The 26,150-nt window shown below is 41.0% G+C and overlaps 2 protein-coding genes across 2 annotated transcripts in view; one reads left to right on the plus strand and one right to left on the minus strand.

The window, feature by feature from the left end:
- The window catches only part of Tomm70 (translocase of outer mitochondrial membrane 70), a 32,866-nt gene extending 21,220 nt beyond the window's left edge, over positions 1–11,646 (plus strand). Inside the window, exons 7-12 of the mRNA XM_032900314.1 lie at positions 1,620–1,754; positions 2,857–2,964; positions 3,908–4,024; positions 5,509–5,606; positions 6,766–6,888; positions 9,678–11,646. Of these exons, the coding sequence (XP_032756205.1) occupies positions 1,620–1,754; positions 2,857–2,964; positions 3,908–4,024; positions 5,509–5,606; positions 6,766–6,888; positions 9,678–9,831 (735 nt within the window). The 3' untranslated portion in view covers positions 9,832–11,646. The remainder of the gene's footprint in view (positions 1–1,619; positions 1,755–2,856; positions 2,965–3,907; positions 4,025–5,508; positions 5,607–6,765; positions 6,889–9,677) is intronic.
- Positions 11,647–14,122: 2,476 nt separating this feature from the next.
- Nit2 (nitrilase family member 2) lies at positions 14,123–24,838 on the minus strand. Its single transcript, XM_032900315.1, has 10 exons — positions 24,756–24,838; positions 23,713–23,831; positions 22,543–22,663; positions 21,502–21,590; positions 19,638–19,731; positions 19,104–19,178; positions 17,983–18,061; positions 16,520–16,618; positions 14,608–14,663; positions 14,123–14,280 (listed from the first exon to the last, which is right to left on the minus strand). Exons 1-10 carry the CDS (start codon positions 24,760–24,762, stop codon positions 14,189–14,191), a joined length of 831 nt encoding a protein of 276 aa, XP_032756206.1. The 5' UTR covers positions 24,763–24,838; the 3' UTR covers positions 14,123–14,188.
- Between the last annotated feature and the right edge of the window lie 1,312 nt (positions 24,839–26,150).

The following is a 26,150-nucleotide window of genomic DNA, read 5'->3' on the forward strand; positions in this document are numbered from 1 at the left end:
TACCAAAGTTACCCTATAAAATTTTCCTTAATCTCTTTTTATGTTGATTTCCAAATTATTGCATTTCTTCATTCTATTCTGCTATAAAGTATATGTGCTGTTGCTTTGAAGAAGAAGCCTGTGTTCATGATCATGACTTTTAGCTTTAACAGCAAAGAGTAATAATAATATCTACTGTATACTGTGTATAAAGGCTATTTCAAAACAAACCAGAAACCTAAATGTAAGAACTAAAAGTAAAACTCTTAGGAAAAGCATAGGAATGACTATTGCCTTGTATTAGGAAGGGGTTTCTGAGACAAGACACCTAAAGTCTAACTTCACAAATCAAGAAGTGCCATCAACTTGCTGTCAGGGCTGACAACTTGAACTCAGACCCTGGAGCCCAAATGGCAGAAGAAAGGATGGACTCAAGCAAATGTCCTCTTGTTGCAGATGCCCCTGTGAATATGTGTGGGCATAAATAAGTGGATGTGAAAAGAGAAATAGCAGCTTTTGAGCCAGGCATGGTATCTTGTATTTGGACAGCTGAGGTTGGAGGATTGCTTTAAATAAGGCTGTGCTTGAAAGAACAGTATCAGAAAACTGAAAACACCTTCCATAGAGTAGAAAAAAAATTCATGGAAGGTTCATTGTAATCAAGAAAAAAAAACTTAGAACCCAACAGTAAAAAGGAAACCTAATCAGAAAATGTACAAAAGAATTGCATAACTCACCAAAGACTATTCTACAAATGAGCAATGACAGCATGAAAATGTGTTCCAGTACCACTGCCTGTTAGGACAGTTTCAACCAAAACAGTTGAAGTACCCCTTCTTTCCTAGTGTCATGACTATATATATATATTTTTTTTTAAGTTGAAAGCACAGGCAATAAAACTGTAACTCAAAAACACAGATTGTAATGAGTACTGGTAAGAATGTAGGGAAATTGGAACATTGTGTTGCTGACGGGAATATAAAATGATAAAGATTCTTTGGGAACTAGTTTGGTTATTTAGAATGTTAACACGTGTAGTTGCCATGTGATCTGTCAACGCTGCTTCCAGAGAATTTAAGACATACATATACAGACCTGAATGTTGATAGCGGTGTTAATCATGACACTCAAAAAATATAAATAACCCACGTGTCCAATATCTACACTGAAATATTTTATCATAAAAAGGAAATATTAAGGGGTTGGGGATTTAGCTCAGTGGTAGAGCGCTTGCCTAGCAAATGCAAGGCCCTGGGTTAGGTCCCCAGCTCAAAAAAAAAAAAAAAAAAAAAATATTAATACATATCACATTGAATACACTACATGAAAACCAGAAGAGGCCATAGTGTATATGAAGCATTCAGAATATACAAATGTGTGGAAATAGACTAGAGGTAAGTAGTTTCTGGGCATTCAGATTAGAAGCGTTGTGCTTGTGTGTGCTGTGTTCTTTAGGGACAATAAAAATGCTCTGAAATCTGTAATAAGCAACCTTTAACAATATTTAGTCACTATACTTTAAAACTTATATAGTCCTTAAAAGAATGAACTTTGTAGTAGGCATTACAGAATCTTTTTTCTCTTAATCTAAATTAGATTTTAAAATTAACCAGGTACTTTCTCTTGCTTTGGGTGTGTAGCTTCGAGCAAATGCCCTTATCAAAAGAGGCACCATGTGCATGCAGCAGCAACAGCCTATGCTGTCTACTCAGGACTTCAACATGGCTGCTGAGATCGACCCTATGAACTCGGATGTTTATCACCACCGAGGACAGGTGGGTAGATCTCACCTTCTAGAGCTGTGATTGCTGACTACTCTTCAGAGATTCTTAAAGTTTTCTTACAACATGTGAACTCCTGAATTGGCCTTTATTTACTTACATCTTGAAAATTTATAATAATATTGATATTATTGAAGAGAGGGAAGGCAAAAAATGTGTTAGCAGATCAGCTTGCCTTTTGGGGTATTCATCTGTAGCTTGTAGGCTTTCTGTGGGTAAACACCAATCCTAACATTTTAATGATTCTTTGTAATTAATATACGTGTCTGTAGGAGTATATGCACATGACTGTAGGCTCCCAGTGAGCCACAGGTATCCGGTCCCTCCCGAACTGGAGCTTCATGGAGTTGTAAAATACCTACTACATATGCAGGGAGCAAACACCCAGAATTGTCTGGTCTTGTCTGATTTGCTCAGCATGCTTTCTTTTACTACAGTGTAGTAGAGCAGGAAGGTCTGTATAACAACTGAATGTGTGTATATTCAGTTATTTTAGACCCAAGTCTCACTTGTTGTGCAAGCTCATCTGAGCTCCCCTCCAGCCTCGACAACCTGAGTCCTGGGATTATAGGTGGACCTGGTTTGAAGTTCTTTGGAGGGGAGAATTTTGTCCAGTGCTTCTGAAAGGCTGAAATAGCATTTTAAAAATTCTGGCCATTTCCATCTTTTTTTTTTTTTTTTTTTTTTTTTTTTTTCCGAGCTGGGGACCGAACAGGGCCTTGCGCTAGGCAAGCGCTCTACTGCTGAGCTAAATCCCTAACCCTCCATCTTTATTTTTAATATCTTGAAATTAATATAAAGTTGGTAATTGTATAAAGTTCTAACCAACTTTGAAATTAAATACAGAAGCCCTTAATTTTTTTAATTTCTTATTTTTTTATTCAAATTACAATGAAAAAAAGAATTATCTTTTATTTTTAATCAGACACTAGTTTTAAGGTTGCAGCTTGATTATTTTTTTTTTTCCCTGCAAAGTAATGTTACGGCGAATAATAATGAACGCTGAGCGTTAACTGACAGCAGAAGAGAAGCACAGTACAAGCTTAAGTGCTCTGCCTGTTGTTCTGTTGCATTTAATCATGTATTCCTTCCCTAGCTGAAAATCCTGCTGGATCTAGTTGAAGAAGCAGTGGCAGATTTTGATGCATGTATCAGACTAAGACCGAAGTTTGCTTTGGCACAGGCTCAGAAGTGTTTTGCATTGGTAGGTGCCTTTTTAACTTGTGATTTTATACACATTTGTATTTCATAGTATCCAGCAAAGTGAGTATCATATTGTCTGCAGAATCATCTGGTTTTTTTCTCAAAACAGTGAACTCAAGAAGGAAGTATCTGAAAGCATGTGTCACTGTGCGATTGGCCTTGGACTCACAGCCCTCTTGCCCCAGCCTCCTGCTGGTGCTGTCATAGCTGTGCATTGCACACCCAGCTCCTGAGTTTACAGCAGAATTACATCTCTACCTTAGCCTAGTATGAAGGTGTCAAAAATAATTTGAGGAAATAAGTCATAGTAATGACAAGACTTAACTGCTTTTGCTTTCCTATGGCCAACCCTAAAATAATTTTCCCTGTAAAGAAAGTTGTATCATAAGTATTATAGGTTTAAGATGAAAATGAAATTACTACATTAAAAAGTCTCTAGGTGGGATGTATCTTGGTGATAGAGTACGTGGAGGCCTAACATGTGTAAAGTCCTTGTTTTGAATTCTGGCACTACAGAAAAGTACATCAAAATTATGACATCTATGTGCTCAGTTAACATGTCTTAGTTTTCTATTGCTGTGGAGAGACACCATAGGGCAGCTTATAAAAGGAAACATTTACTTGGTGAACACATTATCATCGTGTCCGAGTATGTCAAAGGTCAGGTAGGCATGAAGCTAGAGCAGTGGCTAAGAACTTACCTCTGATCCTAAGTAGGAGAAAGCGGGCCTAGCCTCAAAGCCCACCCCAGGGACATACCATTTCCAAAAAAGCCACACTTCCTAATCCTTTACACAGGAAGGAATGGAGGTAGGTGGGTGGGTGACTCACCTGCTCTTCTGGAAATGCTTATGTAATGTTCTGTGTCTAGTGTAATATCTTAGGATTCCAGAAGGGGTTTTTTTTTTTAGCTCTTTGACTGGAGTGTTTTCATTTTTAATTAGTATCGGCAGGCATATACAGCAAACAATTCTTCGCAAGTCCAGGCAGCTATGAAAGGTTTTGAAGAAGTCATAAAGAAATTTCCAAGGTGTGCTGAAGGCTATGCACTTTATGCCCAGGTAAGTGTAAAAATTTTAAGGACTGCATCTGTAAACTGAAATCTAGCATGGAATTATGCTAGCCTGATCTCTCCAGGCGCTCACCCCCTCAGTCGATCTCTTGCTTGCTTGCTTGCTTATTTCTTTGCTTATTTTACTATGTAGGTTTGGCTGGCATATATAGACTAGGCTGGCTTTGAACTCAGATCCATCACCTCTGCCTCCAAGTGCTAGGATTAAAGGCATGCACCACCAAGCCTCCTTTAACAATTTTTGAAGATTTACTTATTGTTTTAGAGTTGAACTACAAAAAGCAAGATTTAAACCAACATTAAATCCAGGCTGGCCTTGAAACCATAATCAGGAATGAAGTGGCCTCCAAAGTACCAAGCCTTTGCCACTGTGCCCAGATTTTTTCTTAATTACAAAATACTGCCAAATTATCACAGAAATAGAAAATATTAAACCGTTGCAGTCTTTGTTAGACTCCTCCCCTAATCCTAATCCCTTTGTGAGATTGGTAGTTTTATTTTCTTTCATGCTCTTTAGTGACCTTTCATAGATACTTGGAAGGTTTATTGAAGGAGGCCTATGAGAAGTTGTCCTACAGCATCACGGGGCAACAGCTGATGACCTGGGACGTGAAACCACCTAGAAGTTGCTGTCTCTTCAGTCTTAGTTCTTTCCATTTCTTTATCAAAATGAAACATGGCTCACTACACTGTAAACTAACTCTCAGCATCTGCTGTGACCTGTAAAGGTAAACAGTGACAAGTGACCATTTATGCTGTAATGGCCCAAACTCATCCGCACCTTTGCCATGGGATCAGGAGTTCAGGGTATACATTTCTGTACCCCACAGAAAACAGAAGGATCGCTGCTCTTCAGTGAAAGTAATCCAGGAAGAGCTTTTCTGTAGCCTGTTTCCAAATTGCACATTTCTCTTTTCCCTTTGGATGGGTTTGATTTTTAGAAAGTTTCTTCAAAAATATGAACTGGCATAACTGCACTGAAAATTTAATATAACTTTTTACATACATGTAAAAATTTATTTTTACATACATTTAAAATTTATTTTCCATAGCTTCTATAAAAGTTATATAGTATATATTGTTTAACTCTCAAAGCTTAGATGTGAGCACCTCCCAAGTTAAACCCCAGACATAATGTCTATGAAAGTAAGTTTTTAGCCACGTCAGTAGTTTTGGGATGACTAATAACAGTTACCATATTTATAATGTACCCTTTAAAATGACTAATCCTCAGACTAATCCTCTTAATAATAGTGTGATAAATTATAAATACAAGTATAGTTATCATTAAAAGTAGGCTCTTCTATATTCTACTGTTTCCCAAACCCTTTGATTCTGTTAAGATATAAAATTTAAACTGACTTAAATTAATTTCAAGCTGTAATTTGGTGGTGAATAAATTTTAATACTTAATAAAGAGTACACTTTAAATTGTCAGCAATTACATTGTAACTAAAGTCTTTCTTCACATAGGCATTAACAGATCAACAACAGTTCGGTAAAGCTGATGAAATGTATGATAAATGTATTGATTTGGAACCAGATAATGCTACAACTTATGTTCATAAAGGGTATGTATTTTCCTGGTTTCAATAAAATACTAAATCTCTTTCACGGTAGTATACTATTTCTTCCAGCCTTACAGAAACGATTCAGATATAGTAGACCTATCAATTAATTGATGAATTTATTACTTTATGTAGGGCTTCTTTTAATCTTTGTGCATATGAATCTGTTATATCTGTGTGCTGAGGCAGAAGGATCTTGAGTTTGAGCTAGTGAAAGCCTTTCTCAAAAAATTAAAAAGCTTAAAATAATTGCTGTATTTGTTATGATACACATCTATGGGTGAGGTTTAAGGAAAAAAATGGTGACTTGAAATTAAAGACTGGAAAGGACTAGAGAAATGAGATTGCTCAGCAGACCTTATTGTCTAGAGGACCTGACTTGAGTCCCCAGCATACATGGTGTCAGGCAACTCAAAACCGCCTGTGGCTCCAGGTCCAGGATCTGAGTCCCTTTCTCTAGGAGCACTTGAATGTATGCACCATACATTTATACAACCATACGTAACACATCGATGTGAAAAACTGTGAAGACTGTAAAACAAGTATTGTTTACATTTAATATTTTGAAATGATTGTATGAAATGATTCAGAATTTATAATATATTCAATTTGTAAAGATAAAATATATTATCAGAGTAAAAGGAGAAGCAGCCTTAATTTACAGAACAACTTTTTTACAATGGGTTTATTAACATTTTATTTCCATGAAATGGAACCAAACACAACTGAGACAACAAGCTGAGTATACAACTAGAAATTAGCCAGTGCCAGTAGCAGAGTAGAAATGAGACCAAAAATATGAAACTTTAGCCCTCAGAACTCTTCTCTAGGACCTTCCAGCAGTCAAAACTGGTCGTAGGACAGGAGTTGGAAGGGAATGAAACAGGGGTTGGTATTTGCATTCAAAATCAGTTGTCTCTGTTTCTTAGAAATACAGAGAGAAAGGGTACTGGATCATGACTTATAAATCTGTGGCCGTGTACTCAACATCAGAGATGGAGACCAGAAGCCTCCAGCGTGTGTTCTGCTGTAGTCTTTGCTTTCCTTATAAATTGTTACTTGTTTATGGAGGTCAGAATCCAAATCATATGTTTATATTTCTGTCAGTACTGGGTCCATCTAACTGTTTCTCTCCCTCTCCCACCCCCCATCCCAAATCCAGTTTACTTCAACTTCAGTGGAAGCAAGATTTGGATAAAGGTTTGGAGCTTATCAGCAAAGCTATTGAAATTGACAACAAATGTGACTTTGCGTATGAGACCATGGGGACTATTGAAGTGCAGAGGTAACTTCTCAAGCTGCTTCCTACAGATATAGTTACTGCCTTGTGTTCTCATTACATATATTTGATTATTAATCAGTATCGATTGCATTTTTAAAGCTTGCTGTACTTTTGATGCAGGCTTCCCTAAAAATTAGGGAATTCGAATTTGTCTCATTTCATTATTTTTCCAAATTAAAAGTTACACTTATAAAAGCTGTCAGACTTGTGCCTTAAAAAGTGAGACTCGGGGTTGGGGATTTAGTTCCGTGGTAGAGCGCTTTGGTCCCCAGCTCTGGGGAAAAAAAAGTGAGACTTGGTCTTTATCGTGTGTGATTTCCTTTTTCATTTTTATCCTTCCCATGGGAAGACCAGAAACACCTGAAGTATAGTTTAGTCAGTGCAGGTAACAAGGAACAGATAGCTAGGCGTTGTGGGACCTGGATCCCGCTACAAGAAAGCAGGCAGCCAGGAAACTGGATGGGTTGTAACACATCTCTGAGCTGCTGAGTTTTCGTGAAACCTCTGGTTTGGTTGAACTTTTTACACTTCTGATTTCCCTAACTTGTTTTGTTTAAATATTTACCCAGAGTTGCACTTAAGGTCTACATTTAATGTTGACAGCTATATTTGTCGTGGACTATGCCCTCTTAATGTTGGCATTTCCTCCAGAATGTATTATAGACTAAACACTGGTCTTCAGTACCTTCCAAATCTCAGTTCTGTTGACCTAAACCCGTCTTTATAACAATTCCAGTGTATAATTAAAGTGTACAGAAACAAATGCCCAGGCCGGTTAGGCTAACAAGGCCCCACTGTGATACATTACTGAGGGCAAGACTTGAGTCCATACTTCCCTGACGTCAAGGCACTAATCTTGCCACCATCAGTTGTCAGGAATCAGCATAAGTCCTCTTAACTACCTATTAGTCTGCTTTTCCTGTGGCTCTCTTTCCTCCAAAAGACTGACAAAAAATGTGGTTCTTCTAGCCAGTGCCAGATTCTTCTGATGGCAGGTATACAAATACCATTTCTTATGTTAATTTGTAATAAAAAATAATTCTTTTACTAAGATAGAACAGTGGTTCATAACTATGCTTGAGCAGAGCTCTGGTTCTTCTTAGATTAGTGCAAATAAAAAGACTTGATATTTAATTTAAGGTATATTCATAGAGATTACCTTAAAAGGATGAGGGTTGATGGAATTTTCTTTGTATGGTAAATTGTACCATAAAAGTCCATTTTAGGGGCTTGAGAGATGGCTCAGCAGTTAAGAGTACTGGCTGCTTTTCCAGAGGACTTAAGTTTAATTCCCAGTACCCACGTAGTAGATCATAGCTGTCTGTAACCCCAGTTCTAGGGGATCCGACATACTCACATAGACAGACATGAAGGTAGAACACCAATGCGTGGGAAACTTTTTTTTTTTTTTTAAAAAAAGTCAGTTGTAGGTCTGGGGATTGTGCTTCATTGATAGAGTGCTTGGTAGCTTGCCTGAGACCCTGAGTTCATTCTCCAGCACTACAACTGGGCATGCGGCGGATTCTACACAAACTCTGAAGGTTGATATGGAGGAATAGGGAAGTTAGAGGTTCTCTTAAAGTTAAATGATTGGCATTGCTGGTTAGACTAGTATTTTACAGATTGGCATTGCTGGTCATACTAATATTTTGCAGATCATTTAGCTATCGTCAAAACAGACCCATATAAACCAAAAATAGTTAATTGTGTTAGCCATATACTATGGGAATTTAAATATGGTCACCTTTAGTGGCACTGAGTTACCTAGACTTGCTCTTAGTTGCAGGATTACACACATGTAATTAAGTATTATGCACATGTATGCACACATAACAATAAGATAATAATAATAACATAAGATAACACTGCTTACCTTATACAGTTGTTTCTTAGTAACTGTAGAGCTTAGCCACACTGGAGTGTAAGAGGTAAATTTTATCAGCCATAGCACGTTCATCCATTTACTCACAAATTACCAACCTTTGTACTTAGCTGTTGGAACTGAAAGATACCCACAAATGAGCTACTAAGGTAGTGCAAACTCGCATCTGCCTCTGTATACAGGGCTAATAGAACTGTAAGGAATATTAAGAGTGAAGTATTTCATTCTTCTGGGAAGAAAAGGTGGGGGAATATACAATACTGTACTTGAAGTGGACCCTAAAAGGTAGGGATTTGATCAGAGGTAAGCAGAGGCAACAATCCGAGGCTCTTTGTGATCAGGTTTGACTGTGACCCTTGACTGCATGGAAGGTCTCAGGTTTGGACGTTTGGGGTAAGAGATGAGGTAGTAAGAGTGTGGACTTGGTACTTCAAGGGACAAGCGTTTGAGGGCTACTAGTGTTCTATGTTGCGGGAAGCCACGTTTCATCAGAAATAAGTAGGCTTAGGAACCAGGAAAATTATGATTTTTAAGTAACCAACTTAGTTGCCCTAGTCAGCCTGTATTTAACAAAGGATTCAAGATAATGTGGACAGAGTAGGCTGCCATGGTGGACTCAGTGAGAGAGAATGTGCCTATCCCTGCAGACTGGACATGCCAGGGTGGGGTGATACAGGGGCATCCCCCTTCTCTGGGGTAAAGGGGAGGGAGGGATTGGGAGGAGAGATGGGGGTGGATATTGGAATGTAAGGTAGATTCATTGGTGTTTTCAGTATGCTGTGCTAGGCATTCTTTATTATGAAAGAAACATTTTACTAGAATTATAGTTAAAGACTTCATGCAGCACAGTAAACTTTATTGGTTATCGAGAACTGCTTGTTGAAGAATCTTTGAATTTTTGCTCCTTTAGAGGAAACATGGAGAAAGCCATTGACATGTTCAACAAAGCTATCAACCTGGCCAAGTCGGAAATGGAGATGGCTCATCTGTACTCACTTTGTGATGCTGCCCATGCCCAGACAGAAGTAGCAAAGAAATACGGATTAAAACCACCGACATTATAAGCACCAGGGGAAACAGACTGACTCTTTTAAAAGAAGTTTACCCCCTCTTCAACTGAATCCTGAAGACACTGTCATGAATTGTTGAATGGTGGAACTCAGTATTCCCTTTGTGATGTTGTCATTCATTACATCTGTTTCATGTTTAGGTGTAGTGGGCGTGGCCTTCAAGGAAGTTTGCAGTCTTGCAGCTTTTATTCCCTGTGCAACAAAAGCTTAGAACCTGTTAAAGGGATATTAAAACAAAGTTGTAGAATACAAACAGTAATTGGCCATGCAAATAAAAACTTTGATTTGTTGATTTGGTTTTTTTTTTTTTAATATTGGGGTGGGGATTATGTTCTGAATTTTTTTGTTTTTATAGCTGTTTGTATAATATGTGAGTGTTTTATAGTGTGTTAGTCTTTAACATAGTAAGTGCTGTAAAATAGACTTCTTTTGTATTCAATTAATCCTTTTTAATTTTTTTGAAGGATGAAAAGCTTCAATATGGATTTCAGTAAAATTGAAAGACTAAGCTATTGTCAGCATGCACAGTGCCTCTGATTCTGTAGAACTTTAGTAAATTATGCAGAAGCAAAATATTCTGATTGATACTTGTACAGGAAGACTTAATGAGGGACTGAACGAGGAAGGTAAGATGAACGAGACATGTGTATACTTGCCCGTGCCTATTCCATAGTAAGTACTATTCAATAGTATGCTTTTTAAAGAATGTGGGTGTATGTGAACAACCCACATACCCATGGAGTACATGTGTGATATATAGGAATATTTAATTAGCTTGAATTTTCTAGTGACAGAAATTTGGTAAAGGTTCAAAAAGGATGTCAGTCCTGGAGCCAGGGCATACTTTTTTGGAATAAAAACTTTAGTGGTGTAGCTGTGGCTGTTAACTTAAGGGATTTGAGCCAGTATTTTCAGAGATGTCCGATACACAGAGTACTTTTGTATTGAGGTGACTTTGTCCTCTAAGGACTGATGGTCCACGCCCACATCTCCAGGGATACTGACGGCTGACTTTACTCCTGTTCTGTTCATTTTTATCTGTACCTCATCCTCTCTTTTGAATCTCTAAGTTGTTGCTATTCATCACTTTTAAAGATTATCCTTTTACTTATTTATATGCTGGATTTTTCTGGTTGGGGAGGGATGTGTTCTTACTGAGTCTATTTCCAAGATCCAGGACAGGTAGGTTTATTTAAGTGAAATGATAAAAAAAGAAGCAAGCCTGTTAAGACTTACGGACAAAGTCTAATTATAGTTTACATTGTTGAGAGTATAGGAGCATTTTACACTCTTATTTAAAAGGGTGCTTTATCCCACTGAAACCAAATGATTTTGTCTACAGATGCTGTCTTTTTAGGAAATATTAGAAATGACTCCTTCTAAAGTCAGTTTTTGGACAATGCTGGTAAGCCAATAGGAGCACTTAACATAGTTTGAGACGACTGGTATAATGGACAGTTGGAGAGCTCTCCATTGTGTTGTGAAATAATTCTCCGGTGATGATAGCCCTAAATGCAGAAATGTCCTACATCTCTGAATGTGACCCTTCGCTTAAGAGTCTTTATTTGCATGGTTGTATTTACATTAGTAGGGACATCTTCTCCTGTTCCCTCCTTCTTGGGGTTGGGTAGGAAACACTGAAGCATGTGCCATTCAATACTGTCATTCCGAATACTCAAAAATGTTTTTGCTTGTTGTGAACATATTTGAAACTGCACTGAAAGCTGCATCTGTCTGTATCTTTACTTTTGTAAATGGCTTCACATGTAAATTCACAAAATAAATATTACATTCAAGCTTTTCTATCCATTTTTGAAACAGAACAATAGGAAATTTGTTTGTTTATTAACTGAAACCTTCAGTCAGTTTCTTGTTGATTCAAACTGACTTTGAAGATAGGCATATACAAGTTTTTATTGGTGTGGTCATGAAATTTCCTGCAAATATTCATCCCTCTAAGAATGAAACAAAGCTCTGAAGAGCGGTAGTGAGAATTGGTTCTTTATCTGTGTCATAGGCTTGTACAGCAGCCTAGAAAACATCTGTCATGTTATCATGTTCTTCGAGTTGATTCCACAAGCGTGTTTAATCATAGTGTCAACCATGGAGAGAACTTGAGAATGTAAGTAAGCTAAAGCCATAAACTTCAGAGGACCCAGAAGAAGGGCATCTTTAAAGGAAAATAGAGCTGGAGAGGTTTGGTTTCCAGGACTTCATGTGGCAGCCCACAAACTGCCTGTAACTCCAGTTCCAGGTGATCTGACACCTTCTCCCTCTTCAAAATGACTAAACGTAAACAGTCATTTTAAAGGAATAAAAAGTAAGTTGGCCTTTGTGGAAATATACAGTTTGCTCTTCAAATAATACTTTAAAAAAAATTGAAGTTCGTAGGCATGGTGGCCCAAGCCTGTACTCTCAGTACTCAGGTGGCAGAGATGGGGGCAGAGATGGCCACCTAACAAGATGGAAAATGATAACTACTAAGAATAAGTGAAGTGGTAACTGGTAAGAAGGATGTTTAGCATGGGAGATCTGGGCTTAATCCCCAGTGTGAGGACGGGTAAATGTCATTTTCCCCCTTTAGAGGGGGAGACTATGACACAGCATGTACATCAAAATATATAAGCAACTTACCATGAGGATAAAGCCATAAAATATAGGCAAAAGGTTATCAATTGATTTCACCAAAGATACACATGAAAAGATGTCAGTATCAGTGGCTAATCACTTTTTAATTGTCTATTAGTTGTGCGAAGCGTACATGTGGAGGGCAACTTTATAGAATTGGTTCCTTCCATCATAGGGTCATCAGGCCTACAAAGCAGAAGAGGCCTGCTTTTACCCACTGAGCCATTTTACCAGCCCAAGAAATACTCAATTTACTGAGAGGAAGCTGGGTACTGGCATTGTGCCTATAATCCTAGCACCTGGGAGGTTAATGTAAGAGGGTTGATCCCAAGTTCAAGGTCTACTTGGGCTATGTAGCAAGGCGCCATCTGCAAAAAGGAAAGACACTAAAGTTTAGCCATACTAGGCTGAAGTGGGTAGGAGTGGGGAGTTAGAACTTACACAGTTATTGGCAGCAAAATGGCGTGGCCACATTGCAAGCCGCTTGTCAGTGACATAGCTATGTAAGCCCACAGCTCTACTGTTCAGGTATGAAAAGCTTGTTCATTTCTAACTTCTTCATTAAAATGTAGAAAGAACTCAAATGTCCATCAACAAGTAATACATCGCTGATATACAGGTGAGGTAAACACCCAATAAAAGCACTAGGTTGTAAGTCATTTTTTACATAATTCTAGAAAACTCATAGTTCTCTATGGTGACGAAGCTTACCAGTGATTGAATAGCTAGAGAATTTACAAAATTATAGGGAGGGGCCAAAGAGATGGACCGGTGGTTAAGAGTGCTTGCTGCTCTGGGAGAAAACCTGAGTTCAGTTCCTATATTGACCAACTTATGAATACCTCTAACTCCAGGCCTAGGGTATTTCTTCTGACCTCAGCACCTGCATATACCCACACACAGACAAGAAAAATCTTCCAAAATGCTAACAAGGAAACTTCTGGTGGTAGTACATATACTCACTTTCTCGATTGGTATTTCAAAGATGTATGTGTATGTGTGCCAAATCTTGCCAAATTGTATACTTCATATATTTTTAAGAGTCACTTGGTTTTCTTACTCTGTAAGAAAAATAGTCTATATATTTATATATTAGAAAAGCTTTGATTTACCAGTATTGAACCAGTGCTAAAGCAATATTGTATAGGTCACAGGACCCAGCTGCACATCTGTTTCTGTTTACGAGTGGCACGTTAAGCTCCATTGTTTTCTTTTTTGTGGACTTTTTGTTTCCTTTTGTCTTTATTGGTCTTTTGCTTGTTAATTTTGATTTTCATTTTATGGAGTTTTTGTTTTTGAAAGAGAATATAAATTTAGATGAGTAGAGAGGAATTGGGGAAGAAAAACATCAAAATATGCTGTATGAAAATAATTTTTAATAAAAAATTTTTAAAGTGTCATGTTGATGGGCTATTAGAACCATGAAAGTTAGTGTTCCTGTGAATGTACGTTTTCTCAGACAGCTAGGACCAGCCCACCACAAGGTACGCGTGGAACCAAAGTGCTTAGAGGCTTCGGGTTTTAATTGTGCAAAAGATCTTGAGCCTAAAATGCCTAAGAACCATCAGGCTAAGTTGTTAAGAGCTAGAACATTGTTACCAAGCACATTTGAAGACGGATCTTTTAATTAAAATAGGGGGCCTTGTGTCACAGATCCTTGGTAGAGTGGTAGAGTTGCTCGTCTTACAGAACATCACTCTGCTTGTGACAGGTTAGAAGGACATCAGGGCTTCTTTGACTCCACTGAATAGAGGTCTGCTCGTTTCTGTTTTAAAATGGGGATTTGCTGCCGAATTTCAGACAGCTTCTTCAGGTCTGTAAAACAAGGAAATACACATGATTACTAATTTGCAACTACTTACCGAACAATGAAATTTCACCCCCAAACTAAAAACAACCTGAGTCTCAGCAAGTGAGCCAGGAAAGTTTGCCTTGTCTGGATGCTGTGACCTGGGTTGTCTCTGGGTCAATTCAGATGAAACAAACCCAGTGAGACAAAGCCCCAGAGATCATCCTCAAAAACAGTATCACCAGGATAGACACACAGAGCACAAAGGGATCCTTCCAAGTGACCAGCCACAAAACGTGGCCTCAGAGCAGTGGGGACACCGGAAACCTGAACCACAGCAGGGCAAATCTTACCTATGTCTGAGTACAGGATTGTTTCCTCGGTGCCAGCTTTGGTTAGGACCTGCCCCCTGAAGGAAATCCAGAGAAAGAATAGAGATTCACTGACATCTATCTAGTAATTTCTCCTTGTATAACAGGCCAAAAGAAAGATTCTAAGGTCTGAAATAAGGACATAGTATAAATTCTGGTTCGAGAACTTTTGGCATATCGTGTAGAAATGCGAGTCCTGTGAGTCTTAGTGAGGAAAGTGTGGAATATGTATTATAAACTGCACATTGCTAGAAAATTATAGCTTGTCCATGATTATAAGTATCTGAAAACAGATACCAATTGTCAACAGGAAGTCCCAATACTACTTGGAGAGGCCCCTTCCAAAGAAGGTCTCCATCTGTTCCTCAAGCCCCCCCAAACTGCAGCCACAACTGAGGACAGTGAGGCTAGGCCTGTCGAAGGCCCAGATCTACCACAACCTCTACCTGCCTATGTGGCTCCCTGTGCTTTTGAGTTTCAGATTGGAAGAAAACTTTACCCAGAGCTTGAATAACGTGCTAAGAGTGTGCTGACAGGAGCAACAGCTCTGCAAAAGTCCAGGCGTTCTGTTCTGGAAAACTGCAGTACCCAGCCTTTTGACCCAATGCAGAGCCTCAGTAATATATCTGGAGAAATGGTTAATTTCCAAATATGTCAAAACAAGCCATCTGGCACAGTAACTTACTGTACTTATCAGCTAAGGATGAGATACCAATACTATTAATTTCATTTGATTAAATCCTTCTCTAATTTCCACCCATCTGTCCTGCTGAATTCAAAGTTCTTTCTCTAATGTCACCCCATCCCAGGCACCAACCACCCTAACGTAGGCCTCAAAACCCTTCAGAAATAAAAAGGAAGAGCACGTAACACCTGCAATTCCTGTCACCAACATCTCCACAGGAACATGACAAACCAGTCTAACCCAGTTCTCCAATGCCCATAGACCTGAGAATCACATACACTGAGGGATTCCCCACTCCTCTCTGGGACCCCTGATGGATTATTTATAAGGTCTTTTATTTTGGGTTGGAGAGTGTTCTGTTTCAGTTTGTAGAAATAGTGTGTGTGTGTGTGTGTGTGTGTGTGTGTGTGTGTGTGTGTGTGTGTACACATACACAGAAGTAGGGCCAAAGCCAACTTTTGAAGTTCAAAGTTCTAGTAAGGATACATGTCTGATTGAAATGCTATGTGTGAATGTATGCTGTCAAATGACACAGTTGCCAAACATGTGATTTGTCCAATGGAGAAACATCTGTGTGACTGGACAGATGTTCTGTGTTTAGTCAGTGGTAAAATGCTTTACTTTTCACAGGGGGACAGCCAGTTTCTTCTAACCCAGTGGTTTTCAACTTTGTTAATGTTATGATCCCCATGTTGTGGTGATCCCCCAGCCATAAAATTATGGTTGCTACCTCATAACTGTAATTTTGCCACTATTATGAATCATGATGTAAATATATGATATGCAGGATATCTGATATGTCTGGAGAGGTGATGATGCACAGATTGAGAACTGCTTTAACCCATTCCCCCATTCTCTAATCATTACATGGGAAGTAATGCTTCTCATTCCTGCCCTTGGACCAGTCACTCAGCCTAAATTTTAGCCAAATGCAAACTAAGAATTCTGGAATCTCTTCCTAATACCAACTACCTGCCCATGCTGCAGCCTTGTTTATTTATATGATTGCCAAGACTACCTAGACAAGCAAAGATGACCAGAGCCAACTGCTAATACAGATGTAGGACAGCTTCCTTCTCCTGTGGGTTGCAAGTAAAAGCTTTCCTCATGCTTGTCAGGATACGTGGATAAAAGTGGGTAGGAGTTGCAGGAAGATGATCCTATATCATTCTTCAACTTCCAGCTGAGCTCAGCCTAAGACATACTTACCAAGGATCCACCACAGTGCTGTGTCCCCAGGCCACGTACGAGGCTTTCTCATCCCGGGCAGGAGAGGCTGTAGCCACATACACCTGATTATCAACAGCTCTGCAGTCGGAAGACAGAAAACAAATACACTGCACATTGCAGACCTGCAACATGTTTCTAGCCAAGTACACAGCTCTTTTAAAAAAGACATACTATGAAAACACAGGGAAAGGCTGGGTACATTGAAATGAACAAGGACTTGTGGGGGACTAAAACAGAAACAAACACAAGAGAGGCACGTGGGCTTATAATCAGTCTTCTGTACAGCAAACAAAGGTACCAAGAATGGACAGAAAAACCTCCAGAGTGGCAGAAATATTTGCAGGTATGCAGCTAATAATTCTACCTAGACAAGCTCAGTGTCACAAAAACACAGCTCCACTCAAAACTAGCAAAAAGTCAAAGTCTGTCCAATCTCACCAACCAAGAGGCTGAAGCAAGAGGAATCAAAGTTCAGGGTTAGCCTCGGCTACTCAGTGACACTCTGTCAAGGAAGATCAACAGAGCGAGACATTTTTAAAAAGTCAAGCAAATCGTACTTGAAGGCTGGTACACAGTCCACAGCACTACTAGAAGGGGAAGTTGCCCAACCTTTATAGGAAGTAGGACAGAGAGAAGAAATTAGGCAGTTGGGGGTACCCCTGAAGAACCCGTGAATCCTGGCCTCTCTTTTTTTCCCCCAGGTGAAAAGACTGCAGTAGACTCTACAGCCAGGTGAGACATGAAACCTGAAAGTACAGCCAAACTAGACTTCCCAGCCTTCTGTGTTCTCTCTAAGGCATTTTGTCACAATGATAGACAGCTGACAAACACAACTGACCAACATATTTTTAGAAGGCCCCAATACCACCAATCATCAGGCAACCCAAAACCAGGATGGCCAACCACAACACTATCTAACTATAGTTCAAATGGTCATTATCAAGAAGCTTAAGTCCCTGTGAGAAGACCCTAGTGCACTATAGTAAATTAGTATAGCCATTGTGGAAAGCAGTGGAGTTGTCTTTAACAGGTAAAAACAGGACATGTCCAGAAATCCTTCTAAAAGGTACAAGTCCAAAGGAAACAACGCCACATGGGAAGACATCATCTGAACCCAGCATTGATGGACTGTCACAGGAGCCAAGAAACGAAACATCCTGTATGTCTGTTAACTGTTGAGTAGGTAAAAGACTGTACCCATATACAATATTAGAGTGGCATTCGGCCATTGCAGAATGGATGGAACTGGAAGTCACTGTAGCACATGTAACCCCAGCATCTCTTGAGGGAACTGCTATGGCATCGGAGGCAGTACCTAGCAGAGCTCTATGCAGTCATCCTTTCTAAGTGCATCTGGGTACCAGGACAAGCTGGGGCAAGGGCAGGGTTCCAGTTAAGGCTGACAGCTCTGTCAACACTGAGATGCTTGATTCCTTTCTTACCGGGCTCGCTGAAGCAACTCCCAGTGGGCTGGTCCAGTGGTCATATTGAAAGCTCCAGGATACACCAAGAGCTGGCAGCCTCCAGTGTGGGGGGAGACAAAGTGCAGTGGTGAGCGCTCAATTACTCCCTCCCTTTATTTCTCATCAAGTACAAACAAACTCAAACTTTCCCACCCACATAAAAGGTCAGTCTAGTAAGACAGACAAGGCTCTGAATTTAACATTTCTAGACATATACCCCTAAAACAGCTGCAAGAAAAGTGCAACAGATGGCTAATGTCTGACTTGTGCCTTCACTTTTAAAAAGAGTGCTGTTATCAAAATGTTGCTTGGCCTCAGACACTCAGCGCCACATAGTGAAGAGATGGACGATGTGACTTTCTAACCTATTTGGGGCAGTACAGTTTCACACACTCTTAAGCCCAGGTATATGCACCTCTCTGCTAAACAGCTGTCAGTCATCCATGCCACTCAGTTAAGTGTCAGTGACTTCAGGAGCTTAGTAAGGACACTGCTATTCATTGAATGGCACCAGAAGTTTGTAAGTTCTCCCATTCCTCTGTCATACCAGTCCTCTGAGGGAACCACACCTCCTCAGAGAGGTAAAGTGATTGATGAAAGTACTGTGCTAAGGAGAAGAGTTAGAGCCAGAACTCGGGTCTTCTGACTTACCTCACTCTGACTTACAGGCAGTAAGTTGTCCAAAGCAAATCATTACTGTGTATGTGAGTGAGGAAATCCATGAGATCATGGCTCCATTTCTACCTGGCCTCATGTGACTCCACGTACAGTGGTATTGGGGACTCAAAGGGTAAAGGGGATATTCCAGAACAAAGCTTTTGCTACATAAAGTGTGAGCTCCTACATACCCACCCTGTAACCATATTATCCCTTGCTCAGCACAAGTCTAGGTAGCAAGTTGTGGAAGTACTGGGTGCGGAGACATTAACACTACCTCTGACATTTTGTGCAAATTTCTTTGTGTTTTGGGTGGTTTTTTTTTTTTTTTTTTTTTTTTTTTTTGAGCAGCTTTGTGTTAGGGGGCTATCTTCATGCCACAGATACCACCCCAGAATCAAACCTCCGAGCAGCTTTGTCACCCATCTGTGACCCTAACTCACCTCTTTGTGCATAGATTTGTGCAAGCTCTGCGAAGCGCATATCGTAGCAGATGCCCAGGCCCACTCTGCAGTAAGCTGTTTCCAAACAGAGCAATGCACAAATACGTGAAACTCTGGCATAGGATGGGAGAGTAAAGCTCCGATCGTAAACACTGACTAGGAAGAATTAACTCAGGACTCCTACACAGACAGTTTGTAATCAATCCTAATGGGACATCATTCAAAGACAACATTCACAGCCTCGGGATAGCTTTGAGAAATTTGTTCCAAACAGTGCATTATTAAGTACAGTGTGTCAGTGGTGGCCCACAGGAACGCCCTGGACACCATGGTCAGGAGTCTGTAACCCAATGGAAGAGCAATGTCAAAATCCACTCTCTCCACTCTCTCCAGACTTTCTAGTTCTCTGACAGCTTACTCCATTCTGAACCTTTAATGTGGATATATGAAAAACTTAGAGCTAGACATGGAAAAGAAAATACCTGCTCCTCTTTTCTGGGATTGCTGTAAGAGGCAAACTTAACTGGTACGTACAGGTATCAAACGTGGAGAGACTATCACCAGGACTCAGTGTTTTGGATTCTTGAAATGTAATTTTCCCAGGAACATCAATGTCAAACAGATGGATCTGCACCACAAACAATTGATTTGGTTACCACTTTCCCACAGGCCTCACGGCAGTCGTGTCAACTGTCTCTCCATGGGATTGACAGTACAAAGATCATCCTCGGTTTTGGCCATATTGCACCTACAACTGGCCACATCTGACCACTTATCTTCTTGCTCTGTGTAGGATCTTAGGCATAGTCTTCAGACATAGATGTCTTTATCTTGTTTTCAGTCCCTGAAGGAACAGGTTAACAATTTTGCCTATCCCTTCTACTATAGGAAAACAGGAAAGTGATGTGGGTTTTATAGCCCCTGTCATCTCCATCTGTGAAAACGTGCAGGTTCCTCATGGACGTAGTGTGTTGCCTTTACTCACTTTCAATGCTAAGGAAGATTTCTCAGAATCAGAACCAAACTGACAGAACTGGCAAAAGAAGAAAAGGCCTTTGGGAAGCAGGGACAGATATATGTCTGTGAGTCTGGTGTCAGACTGGTCTACAAGGATAGTCAACCTACATAGACCCCACATTAAAAATTTAAAAAAATTAAAAACACCACCAATAAAGAAAGCAAAAGTATGTGCAGCATTTGAAAACAAGTACGTCGACATGGTGGCACATGTCTGGAATTTTCTAGCACTAAAGATGCTCTGAAAGGAGGACTGCCACAAGTTCTAGGCCAGTCTGCACTATTGGAGTTCAAAGTCAGCCTAGGCTACACAGAAAGACCCTGTCTCAAGACAAATACAAAATCCAGGTAAAATTTTGCAAAACAATTACAGATAAGATGTATTTCCTTCCTTCCTTTTCCTTTTCCTTTTCCAAGACAGGGTTTCTCTCTGTAGTCCTGGCTCTCCTGGAAACTAACTCAGTAGACCAGGCTGGTCCCAAGTCAGAGATCTACCTGCCTCTGCCTCTGCCTCTGCCTCCCAAGTGTTGGGATTAAAGGAATGAACCACCAAATGCCTAGCTAAACTAAGATTTTTGTTTTAAGCACAACAAACGTGGCTTGATATCAGAAGATTAACCAATGTAATTTATTGCAATAATAAAAGAAAAAGCCATATGATCTCAAAGACATATACTGAGTGACAGTAATGTATGCTGTGTATGAGGGGCTGGGGGTCAGGGCAATGACAGTGACTAAACCCGGGCCTTGCCTGTGGATGAAAGCATCTACTACTGAGCTTTACCTCCAGCCTATGTCTGCTGAGCTTCTACAGCCAACCATGGTTTTCAAAACAAAACAAACACTTTCTATGAAGGGAATGCTATGCATGTAAAAGTCATAGTAAGCAATTCTAAAACAGTATTTAGGAGTAAAATAGTGAACATGTTCCTTCTGAGACTGGAAATGAGACAAAAACACTTTCTTTTTTCTTTCTTGATTTTTTTAAGACAGGATTTCTCTCTGTAGCCCTGGCTGGAACTCACTCTGTAGACCAGGCTAGCCTCATACTCAGAAATCCATCCACCTTTGTGTCCAGGGTAGGATTAAAGGCACGAGGCAGGCAGATCTCTGAGTTTGAGGCCAGCCTGGTCTACAGAGTGAGTTCCAGGGCAACTAAAGATACACAGAGAAGCCTTCTCTTGAGAAAAAAACAAACAAACAGGTAAGTGCTAGCACCGCCCACCTGAGAGCACCTACTATTTAATGGTATGTCTGAGATCCTACTGGAGCGACAAATTCAACAAGGCTGAACCAGCAAAACCAGTGGTGTAAAGGTTAATTACATCTACATCCTCGCACGAAACAGAAAATGGAAGACGATGAGATTTGCACTACTCACCTTTCTGTGCTTTACCAGTAAATTTCCATCAGGCCCAAACACAGTGCAGGTATTATACAGTTTCCCATCATCCTCTTCTGGGATGGAGCCTTCCGTTGAGAGAAGCATACAGTCACACAAAACAATAACAAAAAGGAATAAATAGCCCAATAACTTTGTGAGGGTAGGTAAAGGCCTGGTAAATAGTCATTTGGGCCCAATAATAAAGTTTATTCTAAGCATTCTCTTTCCCCTTAAATAATTCTTTCTGTGATTAAGCTCCAAGTTATTGATGAAATATAATTAGTCCAGATGTCAGAGAAAGGTTTAAAAAATAACCAAAAGGCCCTGAAATTCAGTCAGGCGCTTGAGCAACAGTTAATATGTAACATCAGAGCAAACTCAAATTCCACATTGCTTGAGTCCACCACATCTTAGAACAAAACTGAATCCCACGGCCCTGGGATGAGAACGTTGAGACCCAAACAAGCCTTTCTTCGTCACAGAGCCAATCCAGTACATGCTCCATGCATTGCCAGCACCTAGTCATTTCTGGTCCCCAACTATCATGATCAGCTGACACCAGATAACCTTGTTCATTATGTTTATTGATCCTCTGGAGGTTTATTGAGATCTTTGTTTGTAATCAGCACATAGAACACAGGTCAAATTTCTCTTGCCATATTCTATCTAGCTCTTTAACCAGTCCTTTGATGGGGATGTCATCAGTGTCCGGACGGAGCGTTTCTGTGGTATTTACTAGGAGATCTGTATCTCCATGAGAAAGTGTACAACCATCATTTAAAGGAGGACTAATCTAAGTTCTATTATAATCATGCTGGACTTGCATTTTTCATACTTAGTATATCTTGAAGTATATTCCAGGTGGGCCTTGAACTTACAGTCCTGCCCTAGCTTTCTAAGTGCTAGGATTATAGGTGCATGCCACCAGCCCTGGCAACCTCACTGTTATCAAGGGCTAATGTTTAAATATTTAAGTGTAACAGAAGTCATCCTAGTGTTCTTTAATGTTTACATGTCACTCCGCATGGAAGAAATTACCTCCAATGAGGTATATGCTGTTCTCCTTTGCGACTTCAGAAAGCTTCTTTGTGGACTCTCCAGGAATCTTCTCTGCGTATTCAGGAAAGTAGTTAGTTCCATATGGAGAATTGAAGCACTCCTAGAGTCATGTTAGAGAAGAAAAGAGGGGAGAAACCAGACAACACATTTAAACTCCTGCAGAAAGCAGAAGCACAGCACTTCCAGTTCTGCTTGGAGCAGATAAAACACCAGCAGGAAAAGACGGGGCTGGAACTAAGAATGTGATACTGAGGGCAGACAGGCAACCAGCCCTGGAGAGGATACTAATCACTCCTGTGACCTGGCAGAAGGCTAGCCCTGCGGCTTGTGGAATTACCAGCTCTTGGACATCCAGGCCCTTCACAAATCATGCTTACTCTGTGACTTGGAATCCTGAGATGATTCTGGAACCCCAAATTTTACCACTAATTAGGTAAAGCAATAAAAGTTATGCATTAAAAGTTCCAAGAGCCACAGAAGTCACACTTTTATTAATTGTAAGTAAGCTGTTCCCTACTCCATTCTGACACCTTTATGATGTTTCTCATGGATAGGGAAAATGGGTGAGGATGAAACAAAAACAGGGATGGGACACAGACACTAAAAATGACAATGACACTAACAAACACACATCTGCCTTCAGCAATCCTCTGACAAGTCAGAAAACAATAGGTTAATAGAAAACATTAACTGGATTTCAATTTAAATTCACTCATTTTGCATTTAAGGTCAGTGTCTAGGAACCAGGCATTCTGCTAAAGAATGACCCGACATAAACTAACAAAAGACCAAGGTTAGGGACCAGGTACAGATGAGTCCTGTAACTGATGTTTGTTGTATAGAATAAGTTCCTTAACTATGGAAGGAACCAAGCAACCGTACAGGCCCCGAGTGTGTTATCTTCAAGGAAGTCCCCCAGTGGACTTCTTACTCCTGGTCTGAACAGGGTGGAGATCTTGTTCAAGACTTGTGTTAGACATCTTATGACAAAGGTCGCTGCTAGTCTTCGTGTAAGTTGAGACAAGTACGGATCAATATTAGGGTTCCAAAAGATATTGCTAGAGGTGGGACACAAGAGGACCACTGGCAGCAAGCAGTACTGTGGTGGGCCCACAGCTCCTAGGAAGGGCAGGCTGCCCCCATACTTACCGGCAGAGAAACTATGTTGGCACCTTGCTTTGCTGCCTCCCGGACTAGGCTACAAGCCCGGATAATGTTATCTGATTTAATGGAAGAAACCTGAAGCTGGATGAGGGCCAGGCGGAAAGCTGAGGACAAAGAAACAAGAAGTCGTCAGATCTGCCCACTAAGTTCGCCCAGAACCAGGATTCTCAAATAGGCTATCGGGCACTGTTTGAACATACATGGTTTTTGATCGTCCCAATCTGGCAATCTAAAGGCTTATCTCCAACAGTGACAAAACCCTGGCTGACCTTGAGCTATCACCAGAGTATCACAGAAACTCATATCTCTCGTAACCCTAAGAAGTTAGACTATCTCTGCTCCTGAGTCAGGGGAGGATAAAACTAATTTGCTTTTAGCTTCTACTCTCCCAAAAGCCACGAGGTATAGTCCCGACCCAGGTTTGGTGCTGGTGCAAAGCGCCCTCTGCAGGCTGACTCAGGGAAACCCCTCCACTGGGGTCTTGGGCGTGCAAGACTTGTTGCTTCACCTTCTCAGAAAAGCTGTTGACTTTGAAGATGAACAAGAGGGGGCGGAGGGCACGAAAACACCGCGAGTGACGGGCCCATTATGGGAACAATATTGACATGAATATGACAGGTCATTGCACCCATAAACTTTTACAGACGAGGAAGCCTGCTGTAGAAAAGCCGCACCAAGTCACTGGACAAAGTGGCGCAACAATCAGGCTAATATCGGAGTGAGGTCCGAATATCGGAGTGAGGTCCGATTATCCACCGCTCTGTGAGGCGAGGGAGTCGGGGTCACGAGTTTGACACCACCACCCAACCCGCAAGCCGACCAGCTCCTAGAGTGCAGGATGCCCTGGGCAGAGGCCTGTGCTCGCTCGGCCCGCCGCCCCTGGGCTTCCCCGAGCCGCGGACGCCGGCGACAAGAGCCACCCGCATGGTTGACCGGCGGACGCACGGACCCAGCCGGCTCATCTGCACCGCCGTACCGAGGACTCCGCTCCTGCTGGGAGCTGGACAACCAGGCCACGAACCACTTACTAGACATGGCTCTTCCCCGGAGCGCCAGACGCCACAAGGACTGCAGCCAGTCAATCTCCGCTGCCCAGCGCGGAAGGCTGGGCGGAGCCGCGGGCGCGCGGAAGGGGCGTGGTCGGGGGCTGGGCCGAGGGGCGGAGCCTCGATGAGCTTTGAAGATTTGTTTTGTTTTGTGCTGTGTTGGTGAGTGAGCCTCTGACTTTGTGCACATTCAGTTCCAGTCTACCACTGAGCTACATTCTTGCTTGGGCCCCGTACTACAAATGGCTCACGCTTTGCGGTTGCATACACCAAGAAGTGATAATTTCAAATTCTTTACATAGGGCCTTCAAAAGCCAGGTCAAAAAAGTGATGTGCCATAAATGGCTAAGGAGTGGAATATTTGGGGTAGAAAAGCCCTACTTATGACACGAAGGACGTAAATTCCAGGTTGGATCACAGCAGTGGCCAGGATATGACTGATGCTCCGTGCTGACTGGCTTGAGGGCGTGACCTGGTTGTTTTAGGCTAGCAGGATTTCAGGAGCTTGCTCCTAAATGGGCTGGGGAATGAGATGGAGAGAGTTGGTGCTAAGCAGTGCTAAGGTCTATGATTTGACCTTAGTATTTATTATTTTTCATTACCATTTATATATGTAAATATTTATTATTATTTCTTGTTTTGAGCTTTTCTGGTTTTCAGACAGGATGTCCGGTAGCCCAGGCTGCACTCTAACTTATGTAGCCAAGGCTCACCTTGACTCTTAATCCTGCTCCCACTCCTAAATGCAGGGATTGAGTCATCCACCAACACACACCTTGCTCCACTGCTTTCTAAGCTTTGCCGTGGTTGCAGGTGAAGGTCCATACCTGTCACATTTGCAGAACATGGAAACGAGGATTATAGAGCTAGGCAAGGGAAACAAAGCCTGCAGATCAGATCCCCAAAGAAAATTCAGTCAAAGTCTTCTTCAGTGGTGGTTGAGCTTTTTACAGATTTATGGGTGTGGCATTTTAGGGCGAGAGGGAAAAGGAGCCATAAACAGCAGTTTAAAAAGGACACTGCACCCTTTCCCACTCTGGCCTGGGTGAAGCAGGCTTGTGGGCCAGTGACACCCAGAAATTAAGAGGGTTTTGGAACCCGGGAGGTCGTGGACGGTTGCCCCGCGGCTGTCATCATGCCACAAAATGAATATATTGAATTGCACCGCAAACGATATGGATATACTTTGGACTACCATGAGAAAAAAAGAAAGAAGGAAGGTCGGGAGACCCATGAACGTTCAAAGAAGACAAAAAGAAAAAAGAAAAAAATTGATTGGCCTGAAGGCTAAGCTCTACCATAAACAGCGCCAGCCGAGAAAATATAAATGAAAAGGATGCATGAAAAGAAAAACACCAAGCGGGGCTGGAGAGATGG

Source organism: Rattus rattus, chromosome 4 (assembly GCF_011064425.1).
Source record: "Rattus rattus isolate New Zealand chromosome 4, Rrattus_CSIRO_v1, whole genome shotgun sequence".
NCBI lineage: Eukaryota > Metazoa > Chordata > Mammalia > Rodentia > Muridae > Rattus > Rattus rattus.